General features: G+C 37.5%; 1 protein-coding gene across 1 annotated transcript in view; it reads left to right on the forward strand.

Annotated features, from left to right (window-relative positions):
* Positions 1-22,569, forward strand: part of POLK (DNA polymerase kappa) — a 64,144-nt gene that overhangs the window by 5,251 nt on the left and 36,324 nt on the right. The window contains exon 2 of the mRNA XM_007943356.1: positions 5,052-5,171. Coding sequence (XP_007941547.1) covers positions 5,052-5,171 — 120 coding nt within the window. The remainder of the gene's footprint in view (positions 1-5,051; positions 5,172-22,569) is intronic.

Here is a 22,569-nt window from a genome sequence, read left to right on the forward strand (position 1 = left end):
GACCTGTTGAGATAAGTTCTTTCCCTATTGCCCCTTTCCATTCTCCTATTAATCACTCTTACGCTTCTTGGATTTGTAAAACCCATGCGGGGAAGCTGTGCTAATAGACCTGACATTGGCTAGAAGGGCCACATCAAGCAATTCACTGCAATAACTTAGAAGTCTTTTTGTATGCATAATTAAATATCTACATTCTTTTTTATCCTTACATGTATGGATATACAATAATTTATTGAATGAGTCACAATCCTTAATTGATAGACATATCAGTCATTTCTAGTCTTTTTTTTTTCTTACAAACAATGCTATAGTAAATAACCTTGGACTTCATAGCTCTCTATATATGTAAATATAACTTGAATGGATACCACCAAAAGATAAATGCATTTGTAATTTCTATGAACTATCAAATTGCTCTCCATTGTGGTTGTATCAATTCTAGCACCAATATATAAGAATTGTGTCTTACCAGACCACAGTCATGACGACAAAGTGTGTTACTAAACTTGTAGATTTGTCAATCTGCAGTAACCTGCTGTCATCAAGTCGATCCTGACTCATAGTGACCCTATAGGACTGAGTAGAACTGCTCCATAGGGTTTCCCAGGCTATATATCTTTACAGAAGCAAACTGCCTCATCTTTATCTTGCAGAGTGGCTGTTGAGTTCAAACCACCGATCTTTTGGTTAGCAGCTGAATGCTTTAACCACTACACCACCAGAGCTCTGTAGCAGTAGCATTGTTGTTGTTGCTTTGTGCCATTGAGTCAGACCCAACTCACAGCAACCCCTCCTTGGGTTGCTGAGGCTGTATCACTACAGAAGTAGATTGCCCAACCTTCCTTCCAAGGAATAGCTGGTGGGTTTGAACGGCCAGCCTTCTGAATAGCAGTCAAGTGCCTTAGACACTATGCTACCAGAGCTCCCAGCATTAGCATAGTGTAGCTTTAATTAGCATTTCTTATATAAGAAGTGAAGTTGTATATCTTTTCATGTTCAAAAGCCATTTGTATTTCCTTTTTCACGAACTGTGTATTTTGACCCTTTAAACATTTTTCCATTGCATTGTTTATTTTTTACTTTGCTTATGGTAGTTTCTGCTATGCAGGGGGTTCTTTGTTTCCTACTCACTCCTCGGAAGGAAGATTGGGCAATCTACTTCTGTAGTGATACTGCCTCGGAAACCGAAGCAGGGGGTCACTATAAGTCAGGTCCGACTCGATGGCACATAACAACAACTCTTTATGTGGGAGCTCTGGTGGCACAGTGTGTTGAATTGGCTAAATACTTACAGCTTTCTCCAAGATCATAAAATAATTATTTAATGGTTTATTTTAGCACTTTGTTGTTTTCATTATATATTAGGAAATAAGCATACAGAAAGGTATTTAAATTAAGAGAAATAAAAGGTATTTAATTTAAGAAAATATTCTTGTTCAGGAAATACATGCTAATGTCTGGAACTTTCAAATGGTTTGGTCAAAAAAGAAGAAAGTGTGTATGTGTGTGTATATGTGTGTGTGTAGGAGTTGGGGAAGAAATCAAATATAGTATGATATTAGCAATTGGTGAATCTAGGTGAGGGCATATACATGTTCATTGTACTATTCTTTCAACTTTTAAGAATTTGAAATTCCAAAATAAAAAGAAGGAAAAATAATTTTTAAAATGTATCAAAGAAAGATACAACTTAAAGGCCAGAATAAAAATGAAAGAGAATTAAGAGGTGAAATAAGCTAATATAACATATAGATCCTAGTTTGAACAAATCAGCAGTAAAATGTATTTGGAAATTAGAGGAATTTGAATATGGGTAGGTTACTAGGTAATGTTAAGGAATTATTGTTAATTTTGTGAGCTATGAAGAAAGTACAATTACGTGGGAACAAAGTCTTATTTTTAAAGATGCATGCTGAAATACTCTATATAAAACAGCAAAATGTCATGGTATCTGTAATTTACCTTAAAACAATAATGAAGCAATATGGCAAAATGTTACAATTATTAAATGTCAGTGATAGTTACATGGGTGCTCATTGTACTGATCTCTCTATTTTTCTGTTTGAGGCTTTTTTTTTTTTTTCCATCATAAAAATTTTGCAAATGAAGAAGAAAAATAAAATGTATGAACCTTGTTTTCAGGTTAAGGAATAGAACATTTTAATTACAGTAGATGTTCTTATCTTCTCTTCTCAAGCCTGGCCCTCTCCCTTTTCTATGTCCCTGTACCATTTATTAAATAGTCCATCTTTTTCCTAATGATCTTGTGATGCTTTCTCTTCTTTTGCACTGGAATATCTGCCTGTTCTTGTACCTATACAATATGACATTAATTTGAGTAGTTTATAAATCATCCTGATATCTGCTAGCACAAATTCTGCTTTGTTCTTGTGTCCCCTCCAAACTGTATGTTGGAAATGCAAACTCTTTGTACACACAATTTTTAAATCTTCAATCGAAAAAAAAAATAAACACATACATGGCCCATAGGCATATAAAAAGATGCACAGCATCATTAGGGAAATGCAACATTAAAACCACTATTAGTACCATAGGTTTCCAAGGCTGTGAACCTTTGTGGAAGCCAACTGCCACATTGTTCTCCTGCAAGGCAGCTGATGAGTTCAAACCCCTGACCTTCTGGTTGGCAGCCAGCTGCTTTGACTGCTGTGCCACCAGGCTCCTCATCAGTACCTTAGAACAGCTATACTAAATACTCAACTCACTGCCATTGAGTCATTTCCAAATCATAGCAACCTTTCCTTGGATTTCTGAGACAGTATCTCTACAGAAGTAGATTGCCCAACCTTCCTTCTGAGAAGTGGCTGGTGGATTTGAACCGGCAGCCTTTTGATTAGCAGTAAATGCCTTAGGCACTACGCCACCAGAGCTCCCTATGCTAAGTAGGAAACATGATAAAAAATGTTGGCAAGCTACCCAGAGCGACCGAGTAGTTGATCCTGCGGGCTTGGGACCATAGTCGCAGGGGACATCAAGCTCAATTGGCATAACATACTATACAAAACATTGTTCCACCTCCTACTTTGGCGAGTAGCGACTGGGATCTTAAAAGCTAGCAAGCTGCCATCTAGATGCAACAATGGGTGTCTCCTCATCAAGAAGAAGAAATCAAAATTAATGGAAACAATCAGTCCTTGCGACTGGTACACCATCCGATCTGCAACCTATACAACTATGAGACCAGAAGAACTAGATGGTGCCCAGCTACCACTGTCATCCACTTGGAAGGGATGTAGGAGATCCTGCATAGAGAGGGAGAACAATGTGGAACAAAACTCAAAATCATTTGGAGGCAAAAAAAGGAAGGTGGGGACCAGGTTTGCTGGTCCAATAGAGCCTGGTGGAACCACTGAGACTATGGCCCCTAGCTGCCTTTCGGGTCTGGAATTGAACCCACACCTGTGGTTGCCAGCCAAACAAAGTACAGGCATGTGAGTTAAACATTTACCTCAAGTAGACACACACCCTAGAGAGAACAATCATGGGAGAAGGAAGGGCTGCTTGTGCACAGGGAGACAGCTCAGGGCGTAAAAGAGTATGGAGGGATGGACACTGGGAAGAGGTAACTATGGGGAGGAAGTGGGAGGGGAGCTGTTACATTGTAAATTTTGGTCAATGACATGAGACAAAGTATATTATGTGAACTGCTGTATGAAAAGTGAATTTACTCTGTAAATCTTCACCCAAATCAAAATAAAATTAAAAAAAAAAATGTTGGCAATTATGTGGAGAAATTGGAACCTTCAAACATTGCTGGTACAAATGTAAAATGTAGCAACAACCACTTTGGAAAACAGTTTGGCATAGAAATGTTAAACGTATAACTACAAAATGGCCCAGTAATTCCACTCCTAGTATTTACCCAAGAAAAATTAAAATACATATCCTCATAAAGACTTGCATATATGTGTTCATAGAAGCATTGATACTCATAAAAGCTAAAACCTTGAGATAGATATTATGTTTGGTGATGGAATGACTGGTAATTTTTTCTTTATTTTCTACATTTTTCTTTAATGATTTAACATTAAATTGTTAGAAATATTTGTAAGGAGTAGTTTTTAGTGAAGGGTATACTTAATGACCCAAGTAACTAAGGCCTTGGATATGCCTTGTAGGTCCTTCCTAGGACACATTGTTATTTTCTGAGTGTAGATCTATACTTATCTCAGAGAGCTTGTGGTAAATACGCCTATGATTTAAGTACCCTTTTTTTTTTTTAAGATATTTTTTTTTTTTTTTTGTATGTAGTATATATATTAGGAGCTCTGGTAGCAGAGTTCCTAAGGCACTTGACTGCTAACCAGAAGGCTGGTGGTTCAAACCCACCAGCCACTCCTCAGAAGGAAGGTTGGGCAATTCTACTTCCGTAGTGATACTGCCTCCGAAACCCAAGGAGGGGTCGCTATGAGTCGGGGCCAACTCGACAGCACATAACAACAACACAACAACAGTATATATATAATAAAATATTTATCATTTCAACAGTCTTCACATGTGTAAGTCAATCACATTATGTTCATCATGTTATTCAACCATTACCCTCATTCTTCCCAAAATTTTTCCATCACCCTTAACAGAAGCTCAGTGTCCCCTAATAAATTTATTTTGCAAGCAAGGAAACTGAGACATACAAACATAAAGTAATTTTAGGGCTACCCCCAAACCAAGAGAGCAAATCCATTACCATCCAGTTGGTTCCAAATCACAGCCCCCCTATAGGACAAGACAGAACTGCCCCATGGGGTTTCCAAGGCAGTAAATCTCTACAGGAGCCAATTGCCACATCTCCTTCCCACAGAGTAGCTGTGGGAGCTCCCACAGAGTTCTTCCCACCGTCACCGACTTTTTGATTAGCAACCAGGTGCTTCACCACGGGCTCCTTAGGGTCACCCACCTAGTACATTATGGAGCCAAGTTTTACACTCAATCATTCTGATTCCAGGGTCAGCCACTGTTAGTCATATTATTTTACAGTGATGCTTTCCTTCAGATGTTTTTTCTTATGCTTTAATTTGTTTACATTTTAGGGGTCCAGATTTTATGGAAATGAGTTGAAGAAGGAAAAGCAAGTCAACCAACGAATTGAAAATATGATGCAACAAAAAGCTCAAATTACCAGCCAGCAGCTAAAGAAAGCACAATTACAGGTTTATTCAATTTACTTAGTACAGTGGGAGGTGATAGAATACTAACTGATAGTTAAAATGCATTATGGTCAAGTCATAAGTAAAAACGAAATGTAAAAGCATGCAAATTTAATAAGTGCATACACTGTATACTTTGCTAAGCATTGCTGTACTCTTTTACATAAGGCCCCATACCTAGACATTGTTACTTCCATTTACAGAAGAGTAAATGGAGCTTTAATTGGGTTAAGTAATTTGCACAGCTCCATACATCATGTAATTGGCAGTGTTAAGATTTACTCTAAAAATCTATGTTCTTTTTATTATATACATACAGAATCAGATTACCCAATAAGCAGGGTAAGCACAGGCTTACTTGTGCTTGCTTACTAACCTGTAGAGAAGAATTTCACATTTTTTCCCCACATCAGAGATTCTGCTTCTGGATATAGCTGGCATCTGTCTCGCTCCCTAACCCACACTGCTTTCCCACAGAATCAAAGCTTCTGTTCACATTTACAGTCCCTAACAGGGATGGATATTCAGTAAGCAAGGTAGCACAGACTTACTTGTGCTTACTTACTAATCTATTATGAAAAATTTCACATGAGTTTCACCACATCTTTCTGAAACTGTGCACTTCAGATTAGTAACTAAACACAAGTAAGCCTGTGCTTACCTTACTTATTAGGTAGTCTGCCCCTGTATACATAATTTGCAACTAGGAAAGGTCACAGAATAAATGTGGCAGGTTTTTTTTGCAATACAGATTTTGCAAAAATTTGGGAGAACATGTTAACTAATTAAACTTGGAAATGATTTAAAATGTAATTGTCTTATATTAAAACAAAAAGTTATATCAAAATGGATCAATGACCTTGTGCTGGTTACCTAGTGCCGCTCTGACAAGAATATATCACAAATGGGATGGCCTTAACAAACAGGACTTTAGTCTCTTAGTTTGGAGGCTTTAAGTCCAAGTTTAACGTGCCAGGCTCTAGGGGCTGGGTGAAAGCCCCTCAACCTTGGGGTCCAGCTCTGCCTCCTGCTCCTGGCCGACTGGAGCTAGAGGCATTTCTTCACTCAGACAGCAGCTAGCTGCTGAGGCTGAAAAACCCAAGGTTGACAAGTAAAAAGGCATAGTCCTGATGTTACCAAACCACATGGCAGGCCATTAATTTAAGTCCATTGTAAGTCCCAAGGTCAGCAGAGCGTGGCAGGCTGCTGAACAACAACATGGCTACATGCAGGGTCCTAGCGTGCCATAAGCTAGAGACCATTCACAAAGCTGATCTTATATACAGGAAGCAGACCACATACCCAGAGCAGCTACTCAGCTGCTTATGGTAGATCCCACCATGGAGTTGATTGCCAGTCTCATCATGGGGAATAACTACCGCCAGCTGCCCAGCCACTTAACCAGGCCCAGCCAAGCTGACTCACAAACATAACCACCACAGACCTAAATATAAGAACTAAAACCATAAAACTCCTTCTTAGATATGATACCAAAAGGATGAGCAACAAGACAAAATAGATAAATTAGACTTCATTAAAATGAAAAGCTTTTGTTCTTCAAAAGGACATTATCAACAAAAAGAAGAGACAACTTACAGAATGGCAGATAATATTTAGTAATCATATATCTGATAAGGATTTAATATACAGAATGTACATTTAAAAACCTCCTACAACTCAACCGCAAAAAAGTTAAACAACCCAATTAAAAAACAGGCAAAGGACTTGAATAGACATTTCTTCAAAGAAGTTAAATGATCATATAAGCACATTAAAAGTTGTTCAACATCTTTAGTCATTAGGGAGAGGAAAATAAACTACAATGAGATACCACTTCACCCTCAGTAAAGTAGCTATTATCAGAAAAATGGGAAACAACAGGTTGACTGAGGTGGTGGAGAAATTGGAACCTTTATCCATTTTGGTAAAATAGTGTAGCCGCTATGGCAAATAATTCGGCAATTCCTTAAAATGTTAAACACAGAATTACCTTACAACCCAGAAATTCCACTCTTGGGTATATTTCCAAAAACTTGAAAGCAGGGACTCAAACAGATATTTGTGCAATTACATTCTTTGCAGCATTATTAATAATAGCCAAAAGGTAGAAATAACCCAAGTGTCCATCAACAAGATAAATGGATAAGTAAAATGTTGTATATCCATTCAATGAAATATTACTCAGCCGTAAAGAAAAAATGAAGTTCAGATACATGCTACAGAAAGAATGAACCTTGAAAACTTTATGCTGAGTTAAGTAACTCAGACACAAAAGGGCAAATGTTGTATGATCCCACTTAAGTGGAATATCTAGAATAGGCAAATAGACAAAAAATTATTAGTGGTTACCAGGACTAAGGGAAAGAGGGGAAATGATTGTTATTGCTCAAGGGGTACTGAGTTTCTGTTTAGGGTGATGAAAATCATTTGTAAGTGGATAGTGATGATAGTTGCATACATGCGATATGTAATTAATATCACTGAATTGTGCACTTAAAAATGGTTAGAATGGCAAATGTTTTGTTAAATATATTTCACCACAATAAAATTAAAACCAAAAAAGTCATACTATAGGGTGGAATGCCAAATGTGTAGGATTTTTTTTTTTAATTAATTTTTATTGTGCTTTGGGTAGAAATTTACAGAGCAAATCAGTTTTCCATTCAATAATTTATACACATTTTGTTTCATGCCATTGATTGCAATTCCCACAATGTTGCATCACTCATCCTGCTTCCTACCTGTTTCCCATTTCCATTTCTTCTTTCTTATCCCTTCCTACCTTCTGAACTTGTCTTTGGGCAAATGCTACCGTTTTGATCTCGAATGGTTGATTATTGTAAACAGTGCTTACCTTCCTGATGTTATTATTCATCTTATATAGAGCCATCTGTTGTTTGGCTGAAACAACTTTCAGTTGTTTCATGAGGGTGAATTTAGTTCCAGGCTTGAAGGGTGGTGACTAAGGGTCATAGTCTCTGAGGTTCTACCAGTCTCTCTCCAATCAATGAGACTGATTTTTTTTTTTTAAATGATTTTGCATTTTATTCCACATTTTTCTCCAACTCTATCTATGACTTTCTAATGTGACCCTTTTCAGAGTGGTCTGTAGTGGTAGCCAGGTACCATCTAGTTCTTCTGGTCTGAAGGTCACAGAGGCATTTGTGAATTTATAAGGTAAAACACAAAACTTCTAAAAGTTTGTAGGCTTTTGGGTTCTGCTTCAGGGTCTTCAAGGGGTAGATACTCAAAGTTTCCTCTGCTATTAAAAGTTATTTCAGGAGAAAAATTTGAGAAGAACAGAGTGACCCCATGCTGCAGGACACCATGTGGTGAATTGACAAATGAGAGAAGTCAAAGTATTGCTAGTAAAGCTAAAGTCATGGCCAGACCCATTCACCCTCTATCAAAATCTGATCCAGTGCTCATGAAGCATTTTAAGCTAAACTATAAAGATAAAATTATATTAATCTAATGTGTACAAAATTCTTCTCTGTGATACAGTTCAAAGACCATAAATTTTATGTTTTCTTTACCAAACTATAATGTGGCATTTTTTGATTTATGCTTTACCAAAGCATGAACCAATGTTTATTTTCTGTGTTAAGTGGTCTGCTTTCCTGACAAAAGTTGACTTTCCTGCCAAATCATTATTTTTAATGCTTCATAGAATTCTTCTATATGGAGTTACCATAATTTATTTATCCAGCTTTGGTTCCAGTTTTTTGTTTTATACCTAGTCCTGTGAGGATCATTCTTATTCACATATTTTTGTACTCATGTTCTTTTATTTTCACCAATGGTTGTATTATTTTACATTTTCCACATAAGAGTTCTGGTTTCCTATCATAATTGTTTAAAAGTAAATTAATCAGTTGCCATTGAGCCATTTCCAACTCATGGCAACCCCATGTGTGTCAGAGTAGAATGCTACTCCATAGAATTTCCAATGGCTGATTTTCCAGTAGATTAACAGACTTTTCTTCCAAAGTGCCTCTGGGGGGACTCGAACTTCTAGTCTTTCAGTAAGCATCAGAGCACGTTAACCATTTCCACCATCCAGGAATTCCTGTTTAACATTAAATATTACTAATCTTTCAGTTTTTACTGATATGATGATGCCAAACATTATCTTATGGTTGTTTTAATTTACTTTCCTTTGATTGTGACAGACATAGAGCATCTTTTTTAGTTAGACATTAATACTGGATTCTGGTGGGAATAACCCCTTTATTTCTGTTTGTTAGATATAGACTAAGTTGTTGGCATAAAACTAACCAACCACTGCCACCAAATCGATTGCAACTCACAGCAACCTGATAGGACAGAGTAGAACTGCCCAATGAGGTTTCCAAGGCTGCAAATCTTTGTGGAAGCAGATTGCTTCATCTTTCTCCTGCAGAGTGGCTGGTGGGTTCAAACCACTGACCTTTTGATTAGCAGCCTAATGCTTTAACCACTGTGCCACCAGAGCACCTAGTTGCTAACATAGAAGGCTCAAAAATATGACAGTTTAAATAATATAACCAAACCCACTAATATCGAGTCAATTCTGACTTATAGCAACCCCTGTAGGGTTTCCAAGGCTATAAAACTTTATGGACTCTGCAGAGCAGCTGGTGAATTTGAACTGCTGACCTCTGGTTAGCTGCCAAATGTCTTACTCAGTGTGCCACCAGAGCTCCTTTTAAAAACATAAGAGTTTATTTCTTACATAATAGATAAGGTATTACAGCTGGTGGATCTGATTACCAAGGTAATTTAGAGGCAGGTTCTTTATACCCTGTTGTTCCATCACCCCCTAGTGTTAACTTTATCTGGATTGACAAAACTAGGTCACCTCCATGGAGAAACCAATCACTAATTTTATATGGAAAAGAGAGAGCCCTCAGATAAACAAAGCACTACTGAAGAAGAACAAAGTAGGAGGTCTCACATTCCCTGATCTCAAAATCTACTATACAGCCACAGTAGTTAAAACAGCCTAGTATTAGTACATTACACATTGACCAGTGGAACAGAATTAAAAACCCAGAAATAGATCCATCCACCTATAATCAGCTCATCTTTGACAAAGGGCTGAAATCCATTCAATGGGGAAGAGATAGTCTCTTTCACAGATACAAATAGTATTAGCAAAATTGGATAGCCATTTGCAGAAAAATGAAACAGGATCCACACCTCATACCATATACAAAAACTAACTCCAGATGGACCAAAGACTTAAATGTGAAACCTAAAACTATAAAGTTCATCAAAGAAAAAATAGGGGCAAATTTAGGGACCTAAATTTATGGCATAAATATACTATCAAACATAACATAAAATGCACAAACAGTAGAAGATAAACAAGATGATTGTGACCTTCTAAAAATTAAATTCTTATATGTATCAAAAGACATCTCTAAAACAGTAAGAAGGAACCTACCGATTGGGAGAAAAATTCAGCAATGATATATCTGACAAGGGAGTTACCTCTAAAATTTATAGAAAACTCCATACCTCAACATGAAAAAGATAAGCAATTCAATTAAAAATGGGCAGAAGACATTAACAGACACTTTACCAAAGAAGATATTCAGGCAGCCAACAAACACATGAACAAATGTTCACACTTATTAGCCATTAGAAAGATATACATACATACAATCAAAACAACAGTGAGATACCATCTCGCCCCAGCACTCATAGCAAAGTTCAATAAGACAGAACATAACAAATGCTGCAAGGATGTGCAGAGATTGGGACTCTCATACACTGCTCTTGGAACTGTAGACAATACAATCACTGGAAATCAGTGTGGCAATTCCTTTAAAAGTTGGAAATAGAAATACTGTTTGATCCAGCAATCCCGTTACTGGGTATATATCCTAAAGAAGTGAGAACCAGAACGTGAATAGATAAATGCACGCCCATGTTCATAGCAGCACTATTCACAATACCAAAGAGATGGATACAACCTAACTGCCATCTACAGAGCAATGGATAACCAAACTATGGTACATACACACAATGGAATACTGTGCAACACTAAAGAATAATGTAGAATCTGCAAAACACCTCATAACGTGGATGAAGTTGGAGAACATCATGCTGACTGAAAGTCAATCACAGGACAAATATAGTATGTGTCCACTATTATTGTAAAAAGTTAAGGAAAGGTTTACACATGGAAGGAAACTTTCTTTGTTGGTTACCAAGGATGGGAAGGGAGGGGAGAGAAAATTGCTAGATAGGTAAAAAACAAATATTGATTTGGGTAAAGGGAATTCATTATACCAAAAATTAGTGACCAACACAGTAACACTAGGGAAAAGAAACAGAGAGGTGCGTAAGAGGTACAGACAACAAAGATAAACACTTTTACATACACAATACTGCATTGTCGGTAATAACGAACATTAATCTATAAGTAGATACACAGGTAGACAGGCTGAATGAGCAGATATGTCTAGGCAAAAGGGAATATACCCATGACCATATATAAGTTTGGCAGATATTTCTACATACATATTTGTATGTGCTGTAAGAATATCCATATATATAATAGAGCTAAAGGGGTAAACAACCACTCATCTGTCGGTTTGTTGTACTGTGGTGACTTCCATGTGCTTGTGAGGCTGGAAGCTATGCCATCAGTATTTCAAATACCAGCAGGGTCACCCATGATGGACAGGTTTCATCTGGCTTCCAAACAAAGACAGGCTGGAAGAAGGAAGGGGCAGTCCACTTCTCAAAGAATTGGCCAGTGAAAACCTTATGAAAAGCAGTGAAACACTGTCTGATATAGTATTGCAAAACTTTACAAATAGCCCAGAGACATTGTCTGATATAGTGGTGGAAGATGAGCACCTCAGGTCAGAAAAAACAAAAACCAAACCCATTGCTGTTGAGTCAATTCCAACTCATAGCGACCCCCATTGGGTTTCCAAAGTGGTCGATCTTTACAGAAGTAGATTGCCAAGTCTTGCTTCTGCAGAGTGGCTAGTGGGTTTGAACCACTAACCTTCTGGTTAGCAGTCAGATGCCTCAGGCACTGTGCTACCAGAGCTCCTTGCTGTCTAATGTAGAAGTCTCTCTCTCTCTCTCTCTCTCTCTATATATATACATATATATATGTGTGTGTGTGTGTATATATATATATGTGTGTGTGTGTGTGTGTGTGTGTGTATATATATATATGTGTGTGTATATATATATATATATATATATATATATATGTGTGTGTGTGTGTGTATATATATATATATATATATTTATATAAATCAAACCAATTTCACTGCCATTGAGTCGATTGCAACTCATAGTGACCTCCTCCTTGGGTTTCCGAGGTGGTATCTCTACAGAAGTAGATTGCCCAACCTTCCTCCCAAGGAGTCACTGGTGGGTTTGAACATATATATATGTCTGTCAGAAGGCATTCCAGATATGACTAGGGAAGACCTGCTTAATGACGTGGATGGAGTAAAGCTTTCAGAACCTCCATTTGCTGATGTGGCATGACTAACAATGGAACAAAACAGCTGCCAACATCTATTAATAATTGGAAGATGGAATATATGAAGTATGAATCTAGGAAAATTGGAAGTTGTCAAAAATGAAACACATAAAGATCAATATCCTAGGCATTAGTGAGCTGAAATGGACAGTTTTGGCCATTTTGAATCAGACAACCATATTGATTTACTGTGCTAGGAATGACAAATTGAAGAGGAATGGCATGCCATCATCACAAAGAATGTTTCAAGATCTAACCTGAAGTACAGTGCTGTCAGTGATAGGATAATATCCATACACCTACAATAAAGACCAGTTAATACTACTATTATTCAAATTTATGCACCAACTACCAAAGACAAAGATGAGGAAATCACAGATTTTTACCAATTTCTGCAGTCTGAAATAGACCAAACATGTAATCAAGATATGTTGATTATTACTGGTGATTGGAATGCAAAAGTTGAAAGCAAAGAAGAATCACCAATAGTCTGAAAATATGGCCTTGGTGATAGAAATGATTCTGGAGATCACATGATAGAATTTTGCAAGACCAATGACTTATTCATCGCAGATACCTTTTTTCCGACAATATGAATGGTGTCTATATACATGAACATTGCCAGATGTAATACACAGGAATCAGATCGACTCCATCTGGGAAAGCAGTGATGGAGTTCAATAACTTCAGCCAAAAACAAGGCCAAAAGCTGACTGTGGAACAGACCATCAACTGCTCATATGCAAGTTCAAGTTGAAGCTGAAGGCAATTAAAAGAAGTCCACAAGAGCCAAACTATAACTTTGATTATATCCCACCTGAATTTACAAACCATTTAAAGAACAGATTTGACACATTGAACACCAGTGACCCAAAACCAGATGAACTGTGGGATGCCATCAACAACAATATCTATGAAAAAAGCAAAAGGCCATTAAAAAAACAATAAAGGAAGAAAAGACCAAAATGTGTGTCAGAGGAAACTCTGAAAGTTGCTCTTGAATGGAGAGTAGCTAAAGCAAATGGAAGAAATGACAAGAGAGCTGGACAGAAGATTTCAAAGAGCAGCTTGAAAAGGCAAAGTCAGTTGTTATAATGAAATGTGCAAAGACCTGGAGTTAGAAAACCAAAAGGGAAGAATACACACAGTATTTCTCAAGCTAAAAGAAATGAAGCAAAAATTCAAGCCTCAAGTTGTGATACTGAAAGATTCTATGGGCAAAATATTGAATGATGCAGGAAACATCAAAACAAGATAGAAGGAATACAGAATCACTGTACCAAAAAGAAGTGGTTGATGTTCATCCATATGATTAAGAACCAATGGTATTGAAGGAAGAAGTCAAAGGTGCACTGAACGAATTGGCAAAGAACAAGACTCCAAGAATTGGAGGAACACCCCCTGAGATGTTTCAACAAATGGATACTGCACTGGAAGTACTTATCTATGCCAAGAAATTTGGAAAACAAAGACCTGGCCAGCTGACTGGAAGACATCCATATTTGTACCAATTCCAAAGAAAGGTGATCCAACAGAATGTGGAAACTACCAAACAATATCATTAATATCCTATGCAAGTAAAATTTTGCTGAAAATAATTTAAAAATGGTTGGAGCAGTATATTGACAGAATTGCAAGCTGGATTCAGAAGAGGACGTGAAGCAAGGGATATCATTGCTGATGTCAGATGTGTTTTATTGACTATGCAAAGGCATTCGACTGTGGATCATAACAAATTATGGATAGCATTGAGAGAAATGAGAATTCCAGAACACTTAATTGTGCTTGTGAGGCCCCTGTACATAGACCAGGAGGTCATCATTCGAACAGAACAAGGGGATACTGCATGATTGAAAATCAGGAAGGGAGTGTGTCAGGGTTGTATCCTTTTACCATACTTACTCAATCTGAAGGCTGAACAGATAATCCAAGAAGCTGGACTATATGAAGAATGCAGCATCAGGATTGGAGTAAGAGTCATTAACAACCTGCAATACACAGACGACACAGTCTAACTTGCTGAAAGTAAGGATGTTGTGAAACACTTACTAACAAGATTAAACACTACAGTGTGCAGTATGGATTACACCTCAACGTAAAATGAAAATCCTCACAACTGGACCAACTTGTGATAAATGGAGTGAAGGTTGAAGTTGTCAAAGATTTCATATTACTTGGTTCCACATTCAACACCAATGGGAAGCAGCAGTCAAGACATCAGAAGTTGTATTGCACTGGGCGAATCTGCTGCAAAAGACCTCTTTAGAGTGCTGAATAGAGAAGATCTCTCTGAAGACTAAGGTGTGCCTAACCCAAGCCATGGTGTTTTCCATAGCCTCATGTGCATATGAAAGCTGAATAATAAATAAAGAAGGCAGAAGAAGAGTTGATGCTTTTGAATTGTGTGGTGGCAAAAAATACTGAAAGTACCACGGACTGCCAAAAGAACAAACAAATTTGTCCCAGAAGAAATGCAGTCAGAATGCTTCATGGAAGTGAGAATAGTCAGACTTTGTCTCACCTGCTTTGGTCATGTTGTTAGAAAGGACCATTCCCTGGAGAAGGACATCATGCGTGGTAAAGTGGAGGGTCAGTGAAAAAGGGGAGGACCCTCAATGAGATGGATTGACACAGTGGCTGCCACGATGGGCTCAGGTTTATTTAACAAGGATGGTAAGGCTGGCGTAGGACCAGGCAGTGGTTTGTTCTGTTGTACGTAAGGTCACTATGAGTCAGAGCTGACTTGATGGCACCCAACAACAACAACACAGTGGAACAAAGTTATTATAACTTCTTAGCCACAGCCAAATACCCTGAGAGAGCAAGTGTTGGACCTATGTGCTTGGGACCATGGTTGTGGGGGACATGAAACTCAACTGGCATATCTTACTACACAAAAACATTGTTCCACGTCCTACTTTGGTGAGTAGCGACTGGAGTCTTAAAAACTTGCAAGCGGCCATCTAAGATGCACCATGTGAACCTCAGCCAACATGAGCATGACAATAGAAGAACTAGATGATGCCTGGCTACTGTTATCAATCACTCAGAAAAGGATCAGTGCAGGAGATCCTGGATAGAGTGGGAGAAAAATGTGGAACAAAACTTCATAATTTAGATAATAAATATAACATTGAAGTTTAGTTTGAGCTTATGTCAACATTAAAGACTTAAAAAAATCTCTTTAGGGAAGCACAGGATAATTCTATTTAGGGAAGCATTAGGGATAATGGAAAGAGCATAAGCTTTGAAGTAACCTGGTTTCCAGGTCTAGTTCTAATTTAGAATAAATTATTTGATTTTACTGAGCTTTAGTTTTCTCATCTGTAAAATGGGAATAATAAGTATTTCAAAATTATGTTGACCATTAAATAAGTTAACATAGAAGCACTTAGCATAATACTCAATAAATGTTACTTCTATTTTTAAAATTCTTAGTAGTATCATTATGTCTTTACTGTGCCCCTGAATAAGGTGGTGGAGTGTGTAAGGTATTTTGGCTGCTACCCAGAAGGTTGGAGGTTCAAACCCACCAGCTGGTCCATGGGAGGAAGATGAGGCACTTTCCTTCTGTAAAGATTTATAGCTTTGGAAACCCTATTGAGGTTGCTGTGAGTCAAAATCAACTCAGGGACAGTGGGTTTGGTTTTGATTTGATGTATCCTTGAATAAGTGCATTACATGGTTATCTCCTGATACTTTAAACAACATTTTGAGGTTGTTTCATTCCACTTTACTAATAAAGAACATAAGAATTAGTGGGGTTAATGTGCTCAGTGTGTTGTAACTAATAAGTGGCAAATCTGAGACTCAAACCAAAGTACTTATTCTTAATCATTGTGATAGCACTGGTTCTTAGCAGTAGCAAAAGGAATAACGTACGTATTACAGACTCAGTCATTTGGAAAAGAAAAAAAAATGGTAGGGAAAATGGAGTAAAGAAAAACATGAATGAGGTTTTCAGTGGAAGAAACTTTAAGAAAAAAAATTAGTGATAATGTGCATCTGGTAGATACAGAAAGAAGAGTTCAGGCAAGGGTGACTAGTGAGATACAGTAAACGAAAGTGGAATGTGTGAGTCATGCAGTGGGGAGGTTTCCTTTTGGCAACTGTACACTTGCTTTATGCACAGAAAAGAGAATAGATTCCTGAAGAAATTGTCATTAGTATATGAATCTGAGGAGAATTTTCTCCCATTAGACTTCCTTTTTATTATCGTTTTCCGTTCCAGATGATTCAGGGTTAAAATATGTCAGCTGTTGCTCCCTTAGTCTCATCCAACACTCATATTTCAGGCATATTTTTTTTTTTTTTTTTTTTTTTTTATTAGGATTTGGGTGAAGATTTACAGAGTAAATTCACTTTTCATACAGCAGTTCACATATACTTTGTCTCATGTCATTGACCAAAATTTACAATGCAGCAGCTCCCCTCCCACTTCCTCCCCATAGTTACCTCCTCCCAGTGTCCATCCCTTCATAGCTCGGGGGTCGCGTAACTAGTTAGCATGCCAGAGTCTCGTTCGTTATCGGAATTAACCAGACAAATCGCTCCACCAACTAAGAACGGCCATGCACCACCACCCACGGAATCGAGAAAGAGCTATCAATCTGTCAATCCTGTCCGTCAGGCATATTTTCTAGATTAATATAAACTAGTTTGTATTAATCTACTGTTTCTTTTTTTTATTAACCTCTATGATATGTTTGCATCTACTCAGGATGCTATTGTCTAGTATAAATTGAGAAACTGGAAGAAATAGTTTTAAATCTGGATGGTAAATGGGACTAATGTTGAAAAGTTTTATTTATTAGATATGGTGTCTTATTGTCTTCTCCAGAATTTTACCATCAATACTGGTTTCTCTTTCTGACCAGTATAAACTTCATTCCTTTTCTCCTACTAATTTTTCCTCCTTTCTCTTTTGTGAGAAAAGAATTTAAAGGTAAATAGTCTTTCTACTGAAGGAAAACTCTTGAAGGAATTCACAATTTAATATGTAATACACAAGTACATCCAAGTAAAATTTTGCTGAAGATAATTCAAAAATGGTTGCAGCAATATATTGACAGGGAACTTACAGAAATTCAAGCTAGATTCAGAAGAGGATGTGGAAGAAACAAGGGATATCATTGCTGATGTCAGATGGATCTTGGCTGAAAGCAAAGAATACCAGAAAGATGTTTACTTGTGTTTTCTTGACAGTGCAAAGGCATTTGACTCTGGGGATTATAACAAATTATGGATAACTTTGCAAATAATGGAAATTCCAAAACACTTAACTGTGCTCATAAGGAACCTGTACATAGACAAAGAGGCTGTCATTTGAACAGATCAAGTAGATCTTGCCTCGTTTAAAATCAGGAACGCTGTGTGTCAGGGTCAAATCCTTTCCCATATTTATTCAGCGTGTATGCTGAGCAAATATTCCGAGAAGCTGGACTACATGAAGAACACGATGTCAAGATTGGAGGAAGATTCATTAACAACCTGGGATATGCAGATGACACAATTTTGCTTGCTGAAAGTGAGGAATTGAAACACTTATTGATGATGATCAAATATGGATTTCTCCTCAACATAAAGAAAACAAAAATTCTTACAACTGGACCAATAAGCAACATCCTGATAAACAGAGAAAGTATTGAAGTTGTCATACTTCAGTCCACAGTCAACACCCATGGAAACAGCAGTCAAATCAAATGATGTATTACATTGGGAAATCTGCTACAAAAGACCTCTTTTAAAGTGTTGAAGAGCAAAGATGTTACTTTGAAGACTAAGTTGTACCTGACCCAGGCCATGCTATTTTCAACTGTCTAATACATGCGAAAGCTAGAAAATTAATAAGGAAGACCAAAGAAGAATTGATGCATTTGAATTGTGTTGGTGAGAAATATTGAACATACCATGGCCTGCCAGAAGAACAAACAAATCTGTCTTACAAGAAGTACAACCAGAATGATCCTTAGAATTGAGGATGGTGACACTTCATCTCACAGACTTTGGACATGTTATCAGGAGGGACCAGTCCCTGGAGAAGGACACTGTGGTTGTTAAGTTTGTGTGTCAACGTGGCTGGGCCTGGTTGAGTAGCTGGGCAGCTGAATGTAGTTATTCTCCATGGTGAGACTGGTAGTTAACTCCATGGTGGAATCTGTTGGAGCAGCTGAGTAGCTGCTTTGGGTATGTGGTCTTCTTCCTGTATATAAGAAACAGCTTTGGGAATGGTCTTTAGCTTATGGAATGCTTGAACCCTCCATGTAGTCATGTCATTGTTCAGCAACCTGCTATGCTCTGCTGACCTTGGGACTTTCAATGGACTTGAATTAATGGCCTGCCGTGTGGTTTGGTAACATCGGGACAGTGCCTTTTTACTTGTCAACCTTGGGTTTGTCAGCCTTAGCAGCCAGCTGTCTGCATGAAGAAAAGCCTCCAGCTTCAGTGGACTGGGAGCAGGAGGCAGAGCTAAAGCCCAAGGTTGAGGGGCTTTCACCCAGCCCCTAGAGCCTGGCACTTTGAACTCAGATGTAAAGCCTCCAAATTGTAAGAATAAACTTGTTTGTTAAGGCCATCCCATTTGTGGTATATTCTTGTCAGAGTGACAGTAGGTAACCAAAACAGACGCCATGCTTGGTAAAGTAGAGGGTCAGTAGAAAAAGAGGAAGACCCTCAACCAGATGGATTGGCACAGTGGCTGCAGCAATGAGTTCAGATGTAGCAATAATTGTGGTAATGGTGCAGGACTGGTCAGTGTTTCATTCTGTTGTACATCAAGTCACTGTGAGTTGGAACAACAAAAAAAATTTAGGGTCACAACAGACCAGAATTTCTTACTTGGGAAAATGTATTGCTTATCTTCAAGAATAAAGGCTATAGATTATAGATATTCATAAGAGAATGTTTAACTGTTTGTTTCTGTTTTTTTTTTTTTTACCAAAACTGTTTTCATTAGCAGTACTTTTATAATAAACTGACTTTCAGTAGTTTTCTTTTTCCACATCACAAAAACGCTTTCATTTTTCTTCTTTGTCAGTCCAGCTCATTCTCTAAAAAGATTAAACATTTTTGAAGATTAAGATTCTTCACCATGTTATATTTGGCATATATACAGTATTGACATTTCATGTAAAGAATAAATTACAGCTGAAGATTTTAATTTTGATAAGTATAGACTAAAGTTTATAAATTTTACCATTATAAAAGCAATTCTGTAGAGGGAATATTTACAGTTACACTTCAGTATTTTCCATTGGAGAGTACTATTTGGTATAAACATCATATGCCAAAGAAGTATAATCTTTTGTTGTACATTTCCTTTCTGGCTATTTGAAGACATTAATATGAGTCAGATGGGACTTGTTTATTTTACCTAAACTGAAGCTTTCAGTTACAGTTAAGTTGTTCTTCAAATTTATAAAGCAGAATCATTTGATAAAAGTAGTTGAAATAGTTCATTTATTCCACACTTATTAAGCACCTATTTTGTGCCTGTGTGTACTGAGAGATGAAAGAATTTGTAGTGAATTGTATTTGAGAGCAGACTATGTGAAAATAAAAACAATTATTAACCTTAATCAACAATAATAAAATACAGAGAAATAGATGAGTGGATGGATGGACAGACAGATAGATGACTTCTCTTTGTTCTCAACTCAATGGTAAAAATCAGTTTTATAGCCAAAGGAATACATGTGTTTTCACCAAAAAGTAATTCATATTGACATAGAAATTCAAGCAATAAAAAAAGTATGAGAGGAAAAGTAAAAAATCACCCAAATCCTGTTTAACATTTCAGTGAGCATCTTTACAGATATGTCTTTAAGCACTTCGCATACACAAAGATATTTGTTTAGAATTCTAAATTAACTAAGTCATATTATATGTGCTTTTATAAATGACTCTGCTTAATCTATCATATATGAATTCATTTAACTGCCTATTTGCTAATAGATGTTTGTTTTGGTCCTCTAGTGCCACTCTAACAGAAAACCATAAATAAGATGGCTTGAACAAACAAGGATTAATTGTCTTTCAGTTTAGGAGGCTAGAAGTCTGAGTTCAAAGTGCAGAGCTCTAGGGGCTGGGTGAAGGCTCCTCAACCTTGGGCTTCAGCTCTGCCTCTTGGTCCCATCTCACTAAAGCTGGAAGCTTCTCTTCATTCAAGCAGCTGCTGACCACTGAGGCAGACAAACTCAAGGTCAACAAATAAAATGACACAGTCTCACGATTACCAAACAACATGGCAGGCCATTACTACAAGTCCAGAAACAGTCCCAAGAGCAGCAGGAAACATGGCAGGCTGCTGAACGAAGACTCAGCTACATGCTGGGTCCAACCAGAGACCTTTCTCAATGCTTCTTCTTATATATTGGAAGCAGACTACATCACTAAGCCAGCTACTTAGCTGTTCCAGTAGATTCGACCACAGAACTGATTACCAGTCTCATCATAGGAATAATATCCAGTTGCCCTGCTACTCAAAACCAGTGATAGCCAAGTTGACACATAACCTTAACTACTACACTGTTAAAATTGTATTTCATCTTTACCAGTTGTAAAGAATTTTCCCATGAGAAAACTGTGTGTGTATGTGTGTGACTTTTTATATTTGTGCATTTTATCTTCACAGGTTCGTTGCCTAGATACAGGATTGTTTCTTTCAGATTTCTTGACACTATTTTTTAAATAATAAATCTTCCCTATACTGATTCACATGAGGCACTTGACTGCTAACCAGAAGGCTGCCAGTTCAAACCCACCAGCCACTCCTCGGTAGGAAGGTTGGGCAATCTACTCCCATAGTGATACTGCCTTGGAAACCCAAGGAGGGGTCGTTATGAGGCGGGTCCAACTGAACGGCAAACAACAACAACAACAACAACAATGCTGATTCTCAGTGCCACCTTGATCATTTACTAGATTACATATATCTTACTACTCTGATCCCTCTGGATACCTACACAAATACCAAACTCTTTTGGTAATAACCATTGCTGTCAAGTCGATACCAACTCATAACAACCCTATACGACAGGGTAGAAGTTTCCCATAGGGTTTAAAGGCTGTAAATCTTTACAGAAGCAGGCCGTCATGTCTTTTTCCTGCCAAGTGGCTGGTTGGTTGCAACCATTGACCTTTCAGTTAGCAACAAAGTGGTTTAACCACTGTACTACCAGGGCTCCCTTTTTGATGATTAGAGCCTTTGAAATACCTTTTAATGCAAGAGATGTCTTTTATTTTGACATAAATAAACTGTGTATCTAGCTTTAAGATTGTATATACAAAGGTATAGCTAGAGGGCAGGGAATGGAGCCTTCTTTTTACAGGTCCAATAAAAGAAATCTGTAGCACTCCCTTCAGTATCACAGCCACTTTTTATAATCTTTCTAAGTATTTGAGGCACAGGTTATCTGTATCAATTTAAGAAGACATATTTGAGGGCTTTGTAGATGTACCCATAGTATAGATATGATCTCTACATGGGCCTCTATTAAGCCACACAACACATTTTTCTGTGCACATGTCAGTCAACATGTCTAACTTATATTATTATTACTCTATACATTTTCTATCAACATATCTATTAATAAAAAACAAAACCCACTGCCATCGAGTCAATTCTGACTCATAGAGACCCCCATTGGGATTCCAAGTCTGTCAATCTTTATGGAAGTAGATTGCCTTCTCTTCCTCCTACGGAGCAGCTGGTGGATTTGAACCAGCAACTTTCTGGTTAGCAGCCAAATGCCTTACCCACTATGCCACCAAAGCTCCTTATACCTATTAATAGATGAGGATTTAACTTTATCATACCACTACCTACTTCCTGTCTCTTAAATTCAGTTTCTAATACCATCAACCATAGATACCTTTTGGCTTCCCACTTTGAAAAATGTGGAC

This window comes from Orycteropus afer, unplaced genomic scaffold (assembly GCF_000298275.1).
Source record: "Orycteropus afer afer isolate SDZICR_OR568_19922 unplaced genomic scaffold, OryAfe1.0 scaffold00104, whole genome shotgun sequence".
Classification (NCBI taxonomy): domain Eukaryota; kingdom Metazoa; phylum Chordata; class Mammalia; order Tubulidentata; family Orycteropodidae; genus Orycteropus; species Orycteropus afer.